The sequence below is a fragment of the Lindgomyces ingoldianus genome (assembly GCF_010093535.1).
Source record: "Lindgomyces ingoldianus strain ATCC 200398 unplaced genomic scaffold BDR25scaffold_5, whole genome shotgun sequence".
In the NCBI taxonomy this organism is placed as follows: domain Eukaryota; kingdom Fungi; phylum Ascomycota; class Dothideomycetes; order Pleosporales; family Lindgomycetaceae; genus Lindgomyces; species Lindgomyces ingoldianus.
Window position 1 is genome coordinate 1,962,447 of NW_022985166.1, and position 18,738 is coordinate 1,981,184.

Consider the following 18,738-nt stretch of genomic DNA (forward strand, 5'->3'; position numbering starts at 1 on the left):
ACCGACCTGGAGTCAAAAGACAACAACTACGACTGGACGCCGCTATCATGGGCTGCAGAAAACAGACACGAGGCTGTGGTCAAGGTGCTGCTGGGGAAGTGCGCCGACCTCGAGTCAAAAGACAACGAGTACGGCCAGACGCTGCTGTCATGGGCTGCAGAGAACGGGCACGAGGTGGTGGTCAAGCTACTGCTCGAGAAGGGCGCCGATATAGAGTCAAAAGACAACGAGTACGGCCAGACGCCGCTATCATGGGCCGCAGATAAGGGTCACGAGGCAGTGGTCAAGCTGCTGCTCCAGAAGGGTGCCGACCTGGAGTCAAAAGACAACGAAGATGGCAAGACGCCACTGTTATGGGCTGCAGAGAACGGTCACGACGCGGTGGTTAAGTTGCTGCTTGAGAAGGGCGCTGATGTAAAGTCAAAAGACAAGAACTATGACCAGGAGCAACTATTAGTAGCTGTAAAGAAGGGGTACGAGGCGGTGGTTGAGCGGCTGCTTAAGAAGGGCGCCGACCTCGAGTCAAAAGACAAGTACGGCCGGACGCCACTGTCATGGGCTGCTGAAAAAGGGTACGAGAGGGTGGTGAAGCTGCTGCTCAAGGAGGGGGCTGATCTGGAAACAAAAGACAACAAATACGGCCGGACGCCGCTATCATGGGCTGTAGGGAAAGGCCACGAGGCAGTGGTCAAGCTGCTCGAGAGGAATGCTGAACTGGAGTCAAAAAACAACACGTACGGCCGGACGCCGCTGTCATGGGCTGCTGAAAACGGGAAGAAGGCGGTGGTCCAGCTGCTACTGAAGAAGGGCGCTGATCAGAAGACAAAAGACAACATATACAGACAAACGCCGCTGTCATGGGCCGCAGAGAAAGGCCACGAGGCAGTGATGGCGCTGCTGCTAGAGTCAGAAGAAAACGAGTACGGCCGGACGCCGCTGTCATGGTCTTCAAACAACGGACACGACGTGGTGGTTAAGCTGCTGCTTGAGAAGGGCGCTGATCTAGAGTCAAAAGACAACGAGTACAGCCGGACGCCGCTGTCATGGGTTTCACGGAACGGACACCGCGCTGTGGTTAGGCTGCTGCGGCGCTGGTAGGCTTTCCTAACTGCTAACTAGAGAGTATTAATCCTGTAATCTCAGCCAGGAAGAGTTTAAAATTCTGTGAAGCTAGGAGGAGCACCAGAGGAAAGAGGAACTAGATTTATTGCTAAAGGAGGGCAACTACAGGTTTATATAGTACTACGTGAACCCACCATGTGACTTAAGGCCAGGAGTAGCTCTAGGCAGCATCATGTAGCGTAACTAGGCAGCAGTGGGTGAACGGAGCGTAGGTGACTAGAGCCTAGTAACTGCAAACAAATTCTTTTCGATTCTCGGGCCAGAAACTCTTGTGAACCTCAGCCCTTGCGGTCGGGAAATTTTACTTTCCTGTATCCTTGACTGATCCCTCATTATAGTGCATCCTCGGCTAGCTCGGGAGGTGGCGCAAGTGCGCTGCTGGCACGAGAACTGTCACTCGTTTCTGTTGTCCCCTGTACGAACGCTGGCCAACTTATACTTTTGATTCAGATTTCCTGCCTTTGGTGGAGAGCAAGTTGAATCTCAGGATAGTCTGCGTATAGGCGGGAGATGCTGTCCGTGGCTTCCCCCTAATGGATAGGTCACTTTTTGAAGGAGCATCGTTAGCGCTTTCGGCGACTGCATGAGGGCCGTTGACAGAACGTTACTTTATTGACAAAACCAAAAACCCGCTAAGGCCGATGGACTACGGGTAGGGATTTGCTGCATCTCGGACCTAGATTCATCTCTGATCTTCTTTCCTAGAAGTGGTTTGACTGCATTGAAATCGAGGAGATGCTCGTCGGGCCGTGTGATAAAGTCTTTGGCTCGATGGCACTTGTCTAACCGAGCTGATTGAAAATATCACCTCGAGGTCCTTATTAGATACTCCACGAGCATCTCGCACTTCTATTACTTCCAAGGCATGTTAGATATTTAGCTGACGTCTAGACAAGGTGCGGCTGTACCGCCTACCGGGATTGATCCCACATCCGGTTTCCTAACCGGGTTAATCGCCGGCCCTCTCGGAGCGAGCAACATGGCCCCCACTTCTGCAAGCGGCTATGTCTGGGGAAACCGGAGAAAACACGGGGAGGCCTAATTACGAGTTGGTTTATACGAACCTGCTAGTAGAATACGGGAACAATTCTGTAGTGCAAGGATCTTGAAGGATTCAGCCAACACGAGAAACGCAAGGTTTTAATATGGTTTGAATGAGTGTCAGGCTCTATCATTATCCATATTATACCTTGGGGTTGCAAATAGGGCCTCCCACAATAAATTAGAGATGTTGTTCACTAATGACTGTAGGAGTAACATGTTGGTTTTTACGATGTTTAGGACCGAAGGATTCGTATTCCGGATTGTACGGGTCCTGCAGCCAATGAAGGAAGAAGGGAGAGTACTTCAGGCTGATACGAGAGTATGGGTGTTGGTATTACTAGGCGAGAAAAGAAATATTGCTGGGAGTATCTGGACATGGAATCGCTGTTACCGAAAGATATAAAAAGGGTTGGGTTGTCCTGGATGATGTTTGAAATACACAACCTACCACTACAAACACGCGCTCTAACACCCTAAAGCCTACCATCACCGCCCAGCATGAAACTCACCACCCTCCTCGTCGCCACCCTAACTCTCTTCTCCACCACCGAGGCCTGCAAATGCGGTGACCGCAAATACACGCAAGGCTGCTGCAATCGCATCGGAGGTGGGCCAATTCAATACGGGAATGAGTGGGATTGCCCGGCTAGTAGGATCTCGGAGAAATTGAGGCAGTTTGCGGATTGCTGTGCTCAGCTTGGAGGGAGTGACTGCAAATTTTAGGGTTAGCCGGCTGGGAGAATGCTGGGGAGAGAGAGAAGGAGGAAGCTTGGGGGGTTAGAGGTAGTAGGTTATATTTGGAAAGAGGTTGGGATTTTACTGACCATCTTGACAGCAGCTCGTTCGCTTGGGTTACGGTATCTGAGCTGAGCATTTTTATGCGATCTATGGGTGGCAATGGGGCTTTCTGGTAGCGACAATTAGAGTCCTGTGAAGAAGGCGGCATTTTGATATGGGGGAGATATGTTAGAGATGTTGCTCTCTCTGTATCGTTCGAAATTACGTCCATGTCGTCTCATTTCATAGACGTTATGAATAACATCAGAGGCTCCTATAAGCTGTTGTCAACTCGTGTAACTTAACCTGAGTGATAGTAGCGGTGCTAATGGATCGAAGTGTAGTGATTAATATCTGTTTTCAGCATGCTTTCGGGAATCGTTAGTAACTTAAAGTGACAAGTAAGAGGTAATGTGACTGAATTAGAATAGACTGACACTAGGGGAGCTACTATGCATCTCACAACATCACATGGCAGGAACCTAGAATGAATCCATAACACTATGAATGTAGAGCTGTGGATTAGACCAGAGTCGGGTTTTGATACGAAGTTCAAATATTATCTGGGGCAAACATAGATACACGATAACTGAGTACCTCCGTTGAGCACGTCACCGTGGTCTTATCATGTGATGAAACCTGACCTCCTACTTAGACCGTTCCCGCAGCATTTAGTGTCCAGTATCTTGCTGGAAGAGTTGCGGGCATGGGAACATGAGAATCTTTTGGCCTAAAGCTAGGAGTAAACCTAGAAACAGAAACGACCACAACCCTAGCCAAGCCATCGGCACCACGAAAGCCCTCGAAACGCTAGTTAGGAAGCAAATGGTAACTGATATACGCAGCCATGCCCCCAAAGAAGGAATCTAGGATGCAAGAAGAAGCCCATAATCCTCTCCACTGCTGCTGCTAAGCTTGCGAGGTTGCCGGGTTAATACAAGTCTTTGGAGCACCCGACTCTCCACTTAGCATTCTGGGTAGATCTGGATTCGAAGATCCCCTCTGTTCTGTCGGGCAGGACTCCTGCCCATTTCCACTGAGCAGGAGTTGCTCCATGTATGCGGACTGCTTTTGCCGGTACTCGCGAATGCGGTTGGATTCTTGGGTCTCATGGCCGTGACCGTGGTCGTTGCATCGGGTTGTCGGGTGCTGTCGTCGGCAGCATGGGGAGAACTCTGGGTGATATCCGTTAGGAGAAGTTGGATGTTGCTGGGAAGGCGCCGGGGCTTCCGATTGATTACCACGAAATGAATTTAGTGTACTCATCGCCGAAGTACCCATACCCGGCACCGGTTTGCTCGGCGTGTACAGAAGTGGAGATGAGGTAGGTGGACTACTCGAACTATCCACGCTGTTGATACACTGTGGAGGTTTCCACGGACGCGGAGGTTGAATATGGAGTGTATCCATCACAGACTTGCCATTATTTTCCGCATCAATCATAACCTGAATCATGTGTTGAACGTACATATTCTCCTCCGGCTTCAAGTTGGACTTGAAAGTTTGCAAAGTCTGCATCGCGTTCTCATGCTCTGAGCTGCCAGGTAGTGAAGCCTGCCTGATCTTGAGCAAATTCCAGACGAGAGGCATACGCTGTCGAAGGGTATGATAGCGGTTCTCGTGCAGGACTTGATGAGTGAGAGCAACCAGGTACCTTTGAGCGTTCACCTTCTCGTTTTGACTAGCAGTCTGATTGTTTAACACATTCCAAGCTTTTGCCATGTGAGGGGCGAGTGCTTGTTTGATGTGTTCCGGCATCCAGGACATATTGGTGAGGGCGGTTGGCTTGAGGACCACGCACCCTAGTTGCTTCGTTGGCGTGGGGGGCAGTTGATATGGTGAAGCGCAGGATGCAGGGGTTGGATAATTACTGCAAGCTATATGAGATCGCACGGTTTGGTGCTCGTTATTCTGACAGCTAAACTGGAGATGCGGGTCCTGGTGCCCCACCTGTAATCCCGAGGCAGGTGAATTCGCATAGTTGTTGCCATTCTGACTCGACACCATGGATCGGAAATTCTTTAAGAATTGGCTAGACTGAGATTGGGGATTGAAGGAAGGATCTATTTGCATCTGGTTGCCCATGTTAGGAGGAGTGAATGTCGGGTATTCAGGAAGAGGAGGCCGAAATGAGGGATGTTCAAGAGCCTGCAATGAAGAAAGTTCAGGAAAAGGTGCAGCTGCGCTCATGCTAGCCTCGAGTTGTTGTTGAGCCCACCACCGTTCTTCTGGTGCAACCCAAACGCGTGAGTCAGGAGTGGCCTTGGATTGGGAGTACATGTCAACTTGATTGGGGACTATGTGAGCTGGATATTCGTTTTCAAGAGACAGAGATCTAGCATCACTGCCGTAGAGGTAGTCGGTGTAGGCGGAAAAGGGAAAGCTGTCTCGGTGCAAGTTCTCCCATTCCTCGTCAGTGTCTACAGGGTCAGGACCCTCGTGACCCTTAGCAGGTGATTTCATACTTCCAGTTAAATTTTGCCGACGATGCGCTTGAGGGTCCTGTAATTGGGCAGGTAGGTCAAGCTCTGGACGTTCCAGGAAGTCGAATGGCGGCAGACGTGGCATTGAAGGAGAGGTATCTCCGTGGTTATGTAAGGGATAATTTTGCAGAGAGTGCTCTGACCCAAACAGTGTACCATGGTGCAGTTGGTCGAAGCCGCGGTCCATGGTGACAACTAGGATAGAGAAAGAGGTGAGAAGTTTAGGGTTGGGGGAAGATAATGGTTGAAGGTTGTGGACGGATAGGAAAGAGCGACCTTGCGTCCCAGCAACGAGAGAGCTGGAAAAGTGGAGAAACTCACTCATGTAATAGGCGGTGATGAGGGCACGAGGGCCACTACGAAGACATATTTAGTGGTGGGTATTTTTTATTTGAGGCAATGGCCTCCCTGCTAAGACCATGGGCTTCGATGCGACTGTTTGACCGCCAAATCACGACATTCGCTATGAAGAAATGACTTCGCAGTGCGAGCGATAAAGAGGGAAAGTGTTGGATCTTTGTCACCCAAGAAATCCATACCGCTGCTGCAAAGACCTACTATCCTTACAGGCAGAAGCAAGCGGATCCAAGTGGCATGATACTACGCGCTATACGGTAGAGTAGTGATGTTCAGGTTTTCACGATACGTGGAGGGGTCAACCTATAGCGCTGAGAAGGGGAGCAATGGCAAGAATGACTACACGATCGTGTTGGCATTGAGGGGTGTTGAGGGGCACTGAGGGTCACGGGGATAGAGAGTCTCATGCACGGACCTTCATTAAGTGGACGTCGGCGTTTACGATTTCAATTCCGATGCAAGCCTCAAATCTGGCCACCGAATACTTAATACCTTCGTAGGATAGATCCTCCTCCCTCACGATTTCTGCACAGAATGGATACTCCCGGCCACGCCGAAACTCTCGAAGCGCTGCAATCCCGTCACCGTACAGAGCAGCGTGACCTCGTTGCCCGCATCACCCAGAAAAAGAAGTCAGCGACCAAGAAGACACGGAAAGGTGTGAATGAGGAGTGCTCGCGCCTCGAGCAGGAGATGGAGGAGCGACAGGCACAAGAACTAGCAGTGCTAAATGGGGATGATCCGGCGGAAGAGCTGGTGATGCATGGGGAAGAAAATCTGCAGGAGGCTGCGGACGAGGCCGCGAACGACGAGGCCGCGAGAACAAATGGTGTCGAGCAGGCAATGAAGAACGTGTCGCTATCGTCAGGACAGCTGAAGGGTGCAGTGCAACCTCAACCCCAAGCTCAATCGCAGTCGCAATCGCAATCGGAATCGCAATCACAAAACGAGCCAAGGAAACCCAATCGCGCAAAAGCCCGCCTCGCCCGCCGCGCCGCTGAGCAAGAAGTCCTAGCGGCCAAAGCCGCCGAAGAAGCTGCCAACATGCCCAACCTCCGAGAGCAGGAACGCACGCGCATGCAGAAACACCTCGAAAAACACAGCCTGCGGGAGAAGACCATACGAGCCGACGGTCACTGCTTGTACGCCGCGATTGCAGACCAGATGGAGACTGTGGGGTTGGGCTTGAAGCCTAAGATGCAGCCCAGTTTTATCGGAGAAGAGACATTCCCGCCTTACAAAGTGGTTCGATACGCGGCTGCCAATTTCATCGAGCAGAACCCGGACGGCTTTGTGCCATTTATGGAAGAGCCGTTCGATGACTACCTGCAGAAGGTTCGGGATACTGGCGAGTGGGGTGGGCACATGGAATTGATGGCGCTGGCGAATACATATGGTGTTAACATTAACGTGCTGCACGGGGATGGAAGAGTGGATAAAATCGAAACTGGAGAGAAGAGCGCCATTGAAGAGGGGAAGGAGATCTGGCTGGGGTACTATCGACATGGATTTGGGCTAGGCGAGCATTACAATTCCTTGCGGAAGGCACCTTGAAAGACGCACTCGCAGGAGGACGGCTTGAACTTCTTCGGGCAGTTTCATGGGGCTAGCGATTGCTCCGTGCTACCCCTTATGCTTCCAGACACTCACGCAATCCTTGACCTCGCCATTCACAATCCCAACCTGATGCGTCCTCGCTGGCTTCCAATACCCAGCCCGCACCAACGCTGTATCACTCTCCTCCTTATCTTGAGGTACCAATTTGCCAGCGTCGTCATAATTTATCTCCTCTCCCGGCCGCTTGAACAACTCTACATATACACCAGACGTCACCGCCCACGGCGGCCCGCCCGAGGTCGGAGGTTTGTGCGTCGGAAACTCAAGGCAGATGAGCACGCCGGTCGGTGCTAGAAGCCGGCTCATACGAAGCGCCCAGGCCGCGCGCAGTGAGGGCGGGAGTGCACATAGGAACTAGCTCGCACCAGTCAGCATACAATCCAAATCCAACTCCCCATCCGTCAGTTCCCGAAATCACACATTCAACTCACCGTATTATCATATATCAAATCAAACCCCTCCCTCAAACCCCCAGCCTCCTCTACCCACGCATCCTCGAAGAAGTCTCCCAGAACACACTTCATCTTGCCCTTCCCCACCTTCTCATCCCAAACTTTATACTCTCCCTCCTTCCCCTCTCCCGGCTCCCTTAACCACTCCCTGCACACCCCTGCCGCACTCTCCGAGATCTCAATCCCGTACGCATCATACCCCGCCGCCGCCAGCAATGCTACATCATAGCCTTTCCCGCACCCTGGGACGAGCGCGCGTTTTCTCTCGCCATTGCCATCGGTGCTTGTTGGTGCACCAAGCAGTTCGCACTTTTCCCTGAGAGCATCGATGAGTGCGGGGTTAGCGAGGCCGCGGTCCCAAGGGAGGAATGTGCCTTCTTTCCATAAGTCGTCCCAGCGGCTGGGGTGTGCGGACGCTTCGTGGTTTGCGAAATGTGCACGGAGACGATCCTGGTTTTGTGATGCAGAGGGTTTGGCGGATGAAGGATCGGTGGAGGGGTCGTCAGGCATTGTGGATAAGCTTGAGGGGAGATACAGACGAATGAGAGGGGTTTGGGGGAAAGGTAGCTTCAGGGACCGTGCGTAGCACAGGTGGAAGGGATTGACCAGTGCTGCTGGGTGAGGTTTGGATCGGGGTCAATGGAGCATTTGAAGACGCTGGTCGGCTCTCGCCTTGATTATAAAATTTGGCCTGGACAAGCTGTAAGGTTTTGCGCGGCTTGTGTGCGTACCGACTGTGGCACAAGACTAATCAAGAAAAAGCAACCGATATCTGATTATCCCTCCCCCTCAGCTGTAAAGACCGATGTCTCTGAAACAATCTGAAGCCTGCCCTGCAAAACTTTCCATCAACCAGTTTACCGTCAGTCGAGCCGCCCCTCAGTTCCTGGTTTGTCCATAAAAAAACTGAAGGTCCCGCGAATTAGGTTTGCGGAATCTGGCAGCGTCATAGATTAGTCAGAGCCGACGATAAGCACAGCGTATGCAAAGCCGGGAGTAAGTTGAGTCAGGACACAGAACATCACCAGCCTCACATTTTAACCTATCCGGCTTCAAGAGAGACTTCATGGTGAAAGTCTAAGGCCAAGTATCCCAGACCCCAAATCCATAGCTTGTATTTAAGACATCGATCAGAGCCCCGGAAATAATCTCCGCACGCAGGTCTACCCCGCGAACGACCCCGCCATGGTCCGGGAAAGAGCCCAAGCGGTGCCGTTCCGCGGCGGTGTATGGAGGCAGAAAATCCCTTCTCTTCTGCTGTGACTCTCGGTCCAGCCGTCTCGGCAATCCGGCACCAGATGCGTGAACGAGATTGGCGTGACCCACCCGCCGGCATCACATAACTGACATTTACTACAAGGGTGCTGTCTCTTGCTGCTTCTAGCCATGACGATGCTGCGCCTAAGATTTCCTTCACTTCTGCTGACTCGCGATATCTTGTGTTTTATGAGAGCTAGTATAAGCAGAGAAAACGATTGACTGGAATAAGTTTTAAAGAGCAGGGCGTCTGTGGAATATTTGCTGTGTGAGAGTTCGAAAGACCGCACTTGACATTTCGGCCGAGGTTGTTGGGAATATACGGGTGTACTGCATTTCCGACTTCGGAAAAGTGCATTTGTTGGAGAGACTTCCTTCGAAATTCTCAAACTTCAGTCCAGTCATCGATCGAAGCATCCCGAGTCCAAAACACCCCGAAAAACAGAGATAGAAGACAATGGCAGACCCAGAGAAAACACCACCGGTGTCTACATTCCGCCCTCACCACCCCCCCAAGGCCTCAGATCCGTCGATAGAGGGTCTCACTGCGGGGAAAGAGATGGATATTATATCTTCTGCCAAGGACGACGAAATATCAATCGCACCTTCCCGTCCATCCACCGTCTCGCAGCACGATCACCCGCCAGAAGCACTGCCTCAACCACCATCAACACGATCAAGAACAACATCCATCATCCCAGAAGCCGTGATCGTGGAGCGTCGGGATCGAAGAGGCATGTTCACCCGCCTGACCCTTATTCCAGAAGTCGAGAACCCCTACTACTATGCTAGAAAGACGAAATGGTTTCTCACCGTTATCGTGGCTTTCTGCGGGATGGCTGCCCCAATGGGGTCTGCGATTGTCATGCCGGTCTTGCAGGAAATTGCGAAGGAATTTCATGCGAACCATACTGTGGCGAATATGAGCGTGGCTGTTTATATGCTAGCCATGTCCATATTTCCGCTGTGGTGGTCTTCTTTTTCTGAGACCGCGGGGAGGAGAACGATATACATCATCTCCTTCGCACTATTCGTCCTTTTCGCCATCCTATCCGCCATTTCGACGAATATCGCAATGCTGGTTGTCATGCGGACCTTTTCTGGCGGCGCAGCAGCATCAGTCCAGGCAGTAGGAGCAGGAACGATTGCAGATATCTGGGAAGTAAAGGAACGAGGGAGAGCAATGGGACTTTTTTACCTCGGGCCTCTCTGTGGGCCACTCTTCGCCCCCATTATCGGCGGTGTGCTGGCCCAAGAATTCGGCTGGCGAAGCACGCAATGGTTTCTCGTTGTCTACGGCGGGATAACTTTCCTCCTGATCCTGTTCGCACTCCCTGAAACGCTTCGCACAAACGACATCAAACCCCTTCCTGTCACCACCGAGCCCGTTCTCACCCCCGCCTGCTCCAATAAAACCACCCGTCCAGGGCTCTCTCGCGCCTCAACCCGCCAATCCGTAGCCCTCAAATCCCGTACCTACCTCTCAACCCTGCGTCGCATCTTCCTCGACCCACTCTACGTTCTGACCTGGCTTCGCTTCCCGCCGGTTGCCCTCACCGTCTACTACGCCAGCATAACCTTCGGCTCTCTCTATTTCCTCAACATTTCCATCCAGGCCACCTTCTCCGCGCCCCCATACGCCTTCAGCACGCTCGTGCTTGGCTTGCTCTACATCCCTAGCTCCATTGGCTACCTCCTTGCCTCCATCCTAGGCGGCCGCTGGATCGACCGGATAATGCACCGCGAAGCAAGAAAGGCCGGGCGCTACGACGAGTCTGGAAAACTTATCTTTAGGCCGGAGGATAGGATGAGGGAGAATGCATGGATGGCGGCGATCCTATGGCCCGGGGCGCTAATGTGGTATGGTTGGAGTGTAGAAAACGGAGTTTTCTGGTTGGCGCCGATGATTGCGAATTTTTTCTTTGGAGTCGGGAGTATGTTGATATTTTCGTTAAGTACGACAATGCTGACAGAGTTTATGCCGAGGAGGGCGAGTGCCGGGATTGCGATTAATAATTTCGTGAGGAATATCTTTTCGTTTACTGGGGCTGTTGTTGCGGAGCCGATTATTCATGCCATTGGGAATGGGTGGCTTTGTACTATCTTAGGGTTGTGGAGTCTGCTCAGTGGGATTGCGGTTATTATGGCAATGAAAAGGTGGGGTCCTGGGTGGAGAGAGAGGATGGTAAAAGAGTTGGGTTGATCCGTTGAGGAAGCGTTGTGTTTTAACTGAGGGCTCTCTTAGAAGTATTTATCATGCACCAGAGCTGGTAAGGAAAAGAGTCATTGAACTTGAAGCAATGAGAGTATGCGGACTTTGTGGTTAAGAGGGCTGGAGGGATGATTGGGTGCGACATGAGTTCATTCCAATCCACCGAGATTTGTGGTATTGGGGAAGCATGTTATGATGTCGGGTCGGAGTTTACGCAGAGTAGAGATGAGAAAAGGAGTGCAAAATGTGAAATTGGCCAGCATGCACGGTGATGAATACTGGGAACCTAGGTCGGGTTTCAGCACGACGATTCCTGCAGTATTTTGCGTATTTCAATAAAATACCATAAAGATCTATTGATCTGAACCCATATGCCCATAAACAGAGTAGCCAAAGCCGGACGCTCAGGTAGTGAATAGGATACCGCATGATTCCCACTTGTGGCTAACCGCCACGAAACATCGATGCGTTGCTACGTTGTCATGTCACAAGATGACAGATCCATTCCACCCAACAAGGCTTTTGAAATCGCTAAGTGGTGGTAAGTCTATACGGGCTTCCGTCCATATTCAGTTACTCGCTAACATCTGGATGTTACGACGTTATTGACACTAGGACAGAGTGATGCTCTGTCCATCATACCGCTTAGCGTTTTTATATAGCTGGCATTACTAGTACTACATTCTACGACAGCATTCCACCTTCTTAGCATAAATGTCTTAGCAAGTGCTTGCACTCTCACATAATCCTTCTCTGTATCCCTTTCAACTCCACCCCAGCCTCACAGCTCACGAACACACACGTTACTATTTCTCGTGTACCCAGAAAAAATCCAAGACATATACACATACATCTCACAGCCCACAATCCAATACTCTCCGGGCCCTCACCAGAGCAGTACTCTCAGTTCAGAGAAATCAACATCTAAAATGCCCTGTCCTCCACGCAGCGCTCGCCCTAACGCTTACACTAATCCCCCCTCTTGCGCCAACAATAGTACATGCACTAGCACCACTTCATCTCCTCGTGCTCATGAGCGCAGCAGCTGTATCCCCTCCTCAATCCCCCAACTTACCCGATCCCGTATAATCCGCCTCCGCGGCCAACATCACACGGTAGAGAAACAGAAACAAATTAATGTCTCCAACCCGCGATTTTTAGATAGGTAGGAGTATCCTGTTCCTAACCTCCAACACTGCCGATACCGTAGTATCCTCCGCCGCGCCCAACACCACAGGCCTTACCGAGATAGGGAAACACGAGGACAGATACAATTCGTTACAAGAAGCGCGGTTCTACCTAGTCAAGTTAATAGGAAACCGCGGGAGTGAGCAGAAACCAGGGGCGGGAATGCGGATGCGGTTGTACTAGGGATCTAGAAAGCCAGGCCAGGAGTTTTTGCATCCAAGGCTATGTGGGCACGAAGGGAGAGTTCTACGCGGGAGGATGTTGTTACAGGTGCGTGTAAGATTCTTAGCTTAGAGGCTTTTTTTCGTTGTTACTTGTAGAAACAAAACCTCTAAATATATGACCCTGAGCGAAGAGCGAAGGCTCTTCGTCATAACTTGAAACAACTTCAGCCGAATCAATGGTAAGATCCATCCCTATGTTCCTCTTTCACTAGTCCCACTATTAATGCCCGCAAGCGGCCTGGAATCTGACCGAGGCTGGGAGAAAATGTGTGTGCATATTCGCCTCCAGCGTCGGCTCTTTAGGCCACCACGCAGGCATCGTGGGCTCCGCTTGGCCCAGCGAAGTTACAGTAATGTTCGGAGCCGAAATGTCCTGGTGCGAGAATAGGAAGCGCTCGAACGCGAACGGAAAAAAGAGTCTGGGCCTTGGCGGAAGAGCTTACAGACAGACAGCTTGTGGTTAAACCATTCTTCGATCACGTCGCCGATTTTGAAAGGGCTTACTCCGAAGATGGAGAACTAGATTCCTTGCATGGGCCTCGGCCTACAGGGCCTGCGACATAGAGGGAGTGAGAGTGTAGCTGGTTTCCCATGTTGGTAATCTACAAGACAACATTTTTGCGTTGACGGTGAGTGATCTGAGCCTTTTGATCTGCGAAGCATTCGCGATATATTGCGGGTTGAGTAGTGTCCAGCTTCAAGATCCTGGATGCTGAAACTCCGATTTATGGTAGTTATGCGCAAATTACCAAACCTTTCGGCGACGAGTCTTGCGTTCTCTGCTTCGGAAGGAAGAGCGGATGGCCTACCTTTTGAGAACTAGGGCGAGAGAGAGTCAAATAACGGCAGTGCCTCCAAGCGTGTGCAATATTGGTGCTGTCTTGACTAGTGACGCAGGGGTCTCGTTAGATACTGTATCGAGGTCGCAATCGCCAAGGGGGGAGTGGGTTGAGGGACCACGGCTTGATAACTGGAATTAAGGATGTTAGTGGGACGTGCGGAGGGGATTGGTTGGAATTGGAATGCTTGCATCGCTGATTGGTGTCTAGAAAACCCAGAAATTCTTCAGTGTAACGATTGCGGCGTTTACGAAATTGTCGCTATCCATTGTTGTAATGAGAATAGGCTTTTCTGCTGTGCTACTTGTGTTCGTAGGGGTGAACGCCCGGAGGCAATGAGGCATTGTGCAAGCACAGAATAACGATCTTTAAAAACAAACGCATCGAAAGTATGAAGCTTAAGGTGGACACATAATGTAGTAGCAGGTTCTAAGAAAATCCTGATTCATATTCAGCATCTGAAATACAACATTTTAAATTTAAGTGCAAGCATACATTCCCATGCATTTAACATACAGACTCCGATCCTAGCTTTCTCTATTCCATTTCATCCCCTCTTTCTAAGCCAAACGATTTCTTTCGCAAAATATTACCACACTCAAATTCAAGATCTATTACCTAACATCAGCCCCTAAATTCTCTCGAGCTCGTCGACTGGACTTGATACTCTTTCACATCATCACGGGATACCGACTTCTCTTGCGAATCGCAGGGCCCCATTCGTAGAATACCCAGGGAATTGGAAGCATGAGGACGGAGATGAAGCCGAGGAGCGAGGTGGCCCAGCCAATTCCGAGACCGGAGTACACTATTGTGCGTTAGATAGGTTATTCTAGGGTTCAATGGAGCGGTTGAACGAGGGTTTCGATTTAAAGTGACGGGGGGTGGGGGGGTTGTAGGAACAGGAGGACAAGGGTTAACTTACTTTGTATCGTAAAGAGAGGAAAGACAGCACCCAGAGTGTATCTGAAGATACCATTTGCAGCAACCGCGGATGCACCGTTCTGAGGGCCATAAACGTCGACGATATATAGAGCTGAGGATATCTAGACGGGAAACGGTATCAGCATCAATTTATCGTCATTTGGGTGACACCAATAGCCACCAAGAAGAAAAGGCCACTTACGAAAATACACAAATTCCCCCACGCAAACGGGATAGCTGCCACAACCGGCACTGCCCAGTGACACCCCCTATCCGCGGACCACGCAAACCAAAAAAGCCCAATAGGGAGCCCGAAGCTACCAATCATGGAGCTATAAAGCCTATGCTCTGGCAGTGCGTGCGACTCTCCTCTTTCGAGTGCTTGTCTGAATTGGTGTTGATATAGTTTGCGGTCAACAAAGATACCCGTGATACCAGCTATGAGAACTCCGAGACCAATTGCCAGGAATGTTAGACCGGTTTGGGAAATAGTGAAGTTATAGGGCGGTCGTTGGAAGGTGTAGGGGAAAGCGGCAAAGAAGATAAACAGGACACCGAAGGCGAAGGCCGTGTATAGCGATAAGAAAAACACGATCGGCTATTTGACAGCAGATATTAGTATAAAGTTTTTCATTATCCTTTACAGGAGTGAGGTTCACATACTTCAGTGACTAGCATATGCAGTGGTCGAAGGAAGTTTTGGATGAACGCTGACTTAACGGCTGAAGCACCCGTGACAGTGCGGTCCAGAGGGTTCATTCCGAGTTCCTTCGCTCGCCGTTTCAAGATGATTTTCTTGTATGTTTCCTTCATTGGGATGGCGATTATGTAGGTGAACACGGATATGAAGAGCATGCACCACTGGGTCCAACGCCACCCTTTGTGTTGGGCAGCAAAGCCACCGATGAAGGGCCTAAAGAATGTAAGCTGTGAATATGGTGGTCAACGAGATTGTATTTACCCCAGTGCGGGGCCCGCAAAGGGCGACATAAGAAACACAGACGTGACAATGGCTCTCTGCCTTGGTGGAAACACATCCGCGTTGGTACCTCCTCCCACCGCAAGAACGGGTCCTCCGGTAAAGCCAGCGAAGAACCGACACACGATCAGCGCAGCAAAGCTTTGCGAGAACCCGGCTCCGAGAGTGAAGAGCATGAATACGGCGAAGGAGATAAGGTAGACAATCTTACGCCCGTACGTCTCGGAAAGCGGGGCGGAGACTACAGGCCCGAAGGCGAGGCCGAGAGTATAAACTGTGAGAGGAACGATGGCTGCGGTCCGGGAGACGTGGAAGTCATTCATGATGTCTGAAAGAGCCGGGGTGTAGACTGAGGTTCCAAATGTGCTGTATAGGGTTAATAATTATGGAGAACATAATTTTAGAGGTACTTGAAGACATACACGGCGAAACCAAGAAGACCAGGGGTTACGCAATGATACATCCGAAGCCAAAGAGGCCAGTTGTGGGGATTTTCTGGGTCATTGGGCCCGTTCCAGTCTTCAACACTGATATGCTGAGGCTCAACATCTCCTTCCTTCTGACCATCGTTCTTTTCTTCGTCTTGGTCATTTGGCGTAATGCTTGAATCCGTGCGGGATCGTACACGGGAGGGTAATGGGGCCTCCTCAAGCTCTTTCAGAGCATGTCTCTTCTCGGTGTCGCTCATGGAGGAGGCCTCGGGGTCTACCATCTCCTCAAGGAATGGGAAAGAGATATTAGTTCGTTAGTAAGTGTGCGAGATCGAGTATTTTGTAACCGATATCGCTGAGGTATCTAGAGGGTAGAAAGGATGAAAATAACAAACAAAATGTGGCCGCTAAGAGGGTGGAAAAGAATTGAGAGAATATGAGCAAGGGCAACTTATGTACCCATTTGGCAAAATGTTGTAGGTTGAATCCTCCTTCATTCCCACCACCTCCTCTCCTAAATCATTCAGCCCCCATACTGAACCTTCCGGCCGAAGTGACAAACGAACGCTTGACTAGAGCTTCGTGTAGATGTCGCCATAGGATCACTCATCGCTAAATTATTGACAGTGAGAAGCACACGCATGTTAACCCCAGGTGTAGGGCGTGGAAATGACTGCCGTTGCTCGTACCGTACCTTCCCTCGGCAAAAATGTTCTGTGATAAGTAATCACTTTTGTCGATCGAGTGGAGGGCGAAGGGGATGGACCGAACGACATCCGAGCCTTGGGAGCTACTCAGCGATGCAGAATAATCGTTCAAATTAAAAGGCGAAGATTGAAGGGTGCGTGAAGGCGTTCCATTTGGGATGACGTGATGAGTGATGTCGACGGGGATGAAAGACACAAACCGGAAGCCCGTGCACATCGAGCACAGCGCAACTATTCAGGTAGGGGTAAATTTGGCTCAGATTGGATTCAAAGATTGCTTCGGCCGAAGGTATGATTCTTGGTCAGTAGGGCCCGCATCCATTGATTCACTGAAGTTCGAACTTTGTCACGTGACTTATTGGAATTCCGGAATTAAAGGCCCTAAAGGGCAAATTATAGAAGGGATAAGGTAGGGAGAATGGCTTCAGCTCAGAGAAGAAAGCTTCCTAGGCAGTGAATGAGGCGCTAGGAGTGGTATGCGACAGATCTCGCCACGTGCCTAAAAACAAAACACCTCGCAAATGGCGCAGTGAGATCACTGGCCATGGAAAAGATATTAAATAGTATTCAAGGAAGGTCCCTGTTGTAGTATGTCCGATTTTTATATAAGAAAAATATGGCTCGATATCGACGGCTCGCGCCAAACCACGCTAGCCTATGTTGACTGTTATGCATATCGAGTTACACAGCTGCATAGCGACAAACGTTTCCAACTCCAACGTCCTCCTACTGGTTGTGCCACTCCATCTCCCTTATCCCCGCTCTGACCACGCGATTCTGCGCTAACTTCCCACAGGATGGCTTCCGGAATGACGACTGATCATGCCACCAGGACCCTGTGCAAACTGTGGATCACCATTGAGGAATAGATGCATTGGCTGCCTGGTGGCTCCCATATATGAAGATACCATGCCCAAGCAAACACTCTGCTGCGGCGCGAAATGCTACACCGCTGGTTGGGGCGGGCCCGGGTGGGAATGCATAAAACTCCAGTATCAGAGAGCTGAACTGAGCCGCTTTGCATCGCCAAGGAGGGATATATTAGATTCTTTGACAGGCTTTACCTATGACATTTTACAGCATGCGAGTCGAGGGGTCCACAACATTTTTCGAAGGCAAGACTTTCCAACATTTAACCTAGCAAGATCGGTAGCTCTTGCCACCCCGGAAAGGCTTATGCAGAAAAATAGGTACGTTGGTAGTCATTTCAGAGTACAGAAGCTGTACCGAGTACTTTTACCGCTTCGCGGAGCGGCCCTTGACCGGTAAGAGATATGTCGGATTTGTGGAACCCTCTCCAAAGTTAGTACATTAGATTATCCAGGTTTGGGCATCTGCTCAAATGTCGAAGAAGTCAATGTGATGGAGCTTCATCAAGTGCTCTGAATGCGACTTGCGAAATACCGAACGGACCTTTACCGCCGGCCCAAATTTCATGCACAACCTTTACGGTTTACCGCGTGACAATGAGAACGGGAGAGATATGGGCTGATATCTGGGACTGCCATATCCATGGAGTGTTTTCCAAAAAGAGCGTGCCTGCAGGACAAACTGGGATATGGAACTGGGGTGTAATCGCCACATGGTTTGGGATCAGAGAGACTTCTAGTTATGGGGAACGGTAGCACTTAAAGATTGAGGAAAAAGAGCTTGCAATCTTAATCGAAGGGAATAATTCAGAAGCGATACCGTAGAGGGAGCTAAATCTCTGCAATCTGCAAGGCTGCTCGGATACCTCATTCGAAAATGAAGAGGAAATATTCATGAACTCGGTAGATGGCCGAGTCGAGTTTACTATCTTACATCTCTACTCTGTGCCGCAGATCACTAGGCGCACCAAAGTCATTGCTCGGCGCATGTCAGAGAACAACAGTAATCTGAAGTTGAATGAGTCTGCCAATGAACTTTTGGCTTTCGCGACTTCCGCACTGGTACGGCTAGAGGGGGATTCGATGGAAAGCATTGGAAGATATGAGACTTTGAGGCGTATATACGCCTGGCGTACATGCAGAACGGCCTCTTGTCTTGGTTCGACGCTTGTTAGAGCAAATGGACTACAAGGCGACCTCTGAAGCTCTGGTTTCCGGGAGTCGACAGAACCCATTTTTGGTCCTTTTTCATAACA

The 18,738-nt window shown here is 50.4% G+C and overlaps 8 protein-coding genes across 8 annotated transcripts; 3 read left to right on the plus strand and 5 right to left on the minus strand.

Moving 5' to 3' along the window:
• Positions 1-434: 434 nt before the first annotated feature.
• Positions 435-779, minus strand: BDR25DRAFT_214062 (uncharacterized protein; the record flags this gene model as incomplete). The annotated part of the gene is made up of 1 exon (XM_033684776.1): positions 435-779. A coding segment is annotated over one exon (345 nt), but the record flags the coding sequence as incomplete, so codon positions are not given.
• Positions 780-1,264: 485 nt separating this feature from the next.
• Positions 1,265-5,963, minus strand: BDR25DRAFT_350932 (uncharacterized protein; the record flags this gene model as incomplete). Its single annotated transcript, XM_033694780.1, has 21 exons — positions 1,265-1,282; positions 1,361-1,406; positions 1,445-1,512; positions 1,562-1,701; positions 1,740-1,913; positions 1,957-1,971; positions 2,031-2,124; positions 2,202-2,311; positions 2,362-2,437; positions 2,469-2,616; positions 2,657-2,694; positions 2,737-2,899; positions 2,991-3,180; positions 3,250-3,268; positions 3,407-3,425; positions 3,472-3,540; positions 3,588-3,632; positions 3,658-3,809; positions 3,902-3,926; positions 3,965-5,782; positions 5,845-5,963. The coding sequence occupies 21 exons, from the start codon at positions 5,961-5,963 to the stop codon at positions 1,265-1,267; spliced, it is 3,546 nt and encodes a 1,181-aa protein (XP_033552408.1).
• Positions 5,964-6,263: 300 nt separating this feature from the next.
• BDR25DRAFT_279703 (cysteine proteinase) lies at positions 6,264-7,337 on the plus strand (the record flags this gene model as incomplete). The annotated part of the gene is made up of 1 exon (XM_033687768.1): positions 6,264-7,337. Exon 1 carries the CDS (start codon positions 6,318-6,320, stop codon positions 7,335-7,337), a length of 1,020 nt encoding a protein of 339 aa, XP_033552409.1. The 5' UTR covers positions 6,264-6,317.
• Positions 7,245-8,631, minus strand: BDR25DRAFT_340275 (S-adenosyl-L-methionine-dependent methyltransferase). The gene is made up of 2 exons (XM_033693487.1): positions 7,832-8,631; positions 7,245-7,754 (listed from the first exon to the last, which is right to left on the minus strand). Exons 1-2 carry the CDS (start codon positions 8,360-8,362, stop codon positions 7,407-7,409), a joined length of 879 nt encoding a protein of 292 aa, XP_033552410.1. The 5' UTR covers positions 8,363-8,631; the 3' UTR covers positions 7,245-7,406.
• Positions 8,632-9,258: 627 nt separating this feature from the next.
• Positions 9,259-11,598, plus strand: BDR25DRAFT_301190 (MFS general substrate transporter). The gene has a single exon (XM_033689526.1). The coding sequence runs from the start codon at positions 9,567-9,569 to the stop codon at positions 11,310-11,312; it is 1,746 nt and encodes a 581-aa protein (XP_033552411.1). The 5' UTR covers positions 9,259-9,566; the 3' UTR covers positions 11,313-11,598.
• A 1,355-nt stretch (positions 11,599-12,953) lies between these two features.
• Positions 12,954-13,916, minus strand: BDR25DRAFT_350936 (uncharacterized protein; the record flags this gene model as incomplete). Its single annotated transcript, XM_033694781.1, has 6 exons — positions 12,954-13,152; positions 13,185-13,236; positions 13,294-13,552; positions 13,578-13,618; positions 13,647-13,758; positions 13,788-13,916. The coding sequence occupies 6 exons, from the start codon at positions 13,914-13,916 to the stop codon at positions 12,954-12,956; spliced, it is 792 nt and encodes a 263-aa protein (XP_033552412.1).
• Positions 13,917-14,126: 210 nt separating this feature from the next.
• On the minus strand, positions 14,127-16,273 carry BDR25DRAFT_340277 (MFS general substrate transporter). Its single transcript, XM_033693488.1, has 6 exons — positions 15,898-16,273; positions 15,458-15,841; positions 15,160-15,409; positions 14,699-15,094; positions 14,498-14,618; positions 14,127-14,380 (listed from the first exon to the last, which is right to left on the minus strand). The coding sequence occupies exons 1-6, from the start codon at positions 16,185-16,187 to the stop codon at positions 14,244-14,246; spliced, it is 1,578 nt and encodes a 525-aa protein (XP_033552413.1). The 5' UTR covers positions 16,188-16,273; the 3' UTR covers positions 14,127-14,243.
• Positions 16,274-16,394: 121 nt separating this feature from the next.
• Positions 16,395-17,380, plus strand: BDR25DRAFT_391618 (uncharacterized protein; the record flags this gene model as incomplete). Its single annotated transcript, XM_033698161.1, has 6 exons — positions 16,395-16,622; positions 16,664-16,719; positions 16,785-16,914; positions 16,949-16,958; positions 17,083-17,189; positions 17,224-17,380. The coding sequence occupies exons 1-6, from the start codon at positions 16,576-16,578 to the stop codon at positions 17,378-17,380; spliced, it is 507 nt and encodes a 168-aa protein (XP_033552414.1). The 5' UTR covers positions 16,395-16,575.
• Between the last annotated feature and the right edge of the window lie 1,358 nt (positions 17,381-18,738).

Excerpts from the sequence above, each read along its gene's own strand:
- BDR25DRAFT_340275 (XM_033693487.1), bottom strand. The coding sequence starts at position 8,362 with ATGCCTGACGACCCCTCCACCGATCCTTCATCCGCCAAACCCTCTGCA. Across the intron at positions 7,755-7,831 it reads ATTTGATATATGATAATACG|TTCCTATGTGCACTCCCGCC; the intron begins GTGAGTTGAATG and ends GGTGCGAGCTAG.
- BDR25DRAFT_301190 (XM_033689526.1), top strand. The coding sequence starts at position 9,567 with ATGGCAGACCCAGAGAAAACACCACCGGTGTCTACATTCCGCCCTCAC.
- BDR25DRAFT_340277 (XM_033693488.1), bottom strand. The coding sequence starts at position 16,187 with ATGGTAGACCCCGAGGCCTCCTCCATGAGCGACACCGAGAAGAGACAT. Across the intron at positions 15,410-15,457 it reads TTTGCGGGCCCCGCACTGGG|GCCCTTCATCGGTGGCTTTG; the intron begins GTAAATACAATC and ends TACATTCTTTAG. Across the intron at positions 15,095-15,159 it reads TGCATATGCTAGTCACTGAA|CCGATCGTGTTTTTCTTATC; the intron begins GTATGTGAACCT and ends GCTGTCAAATAG.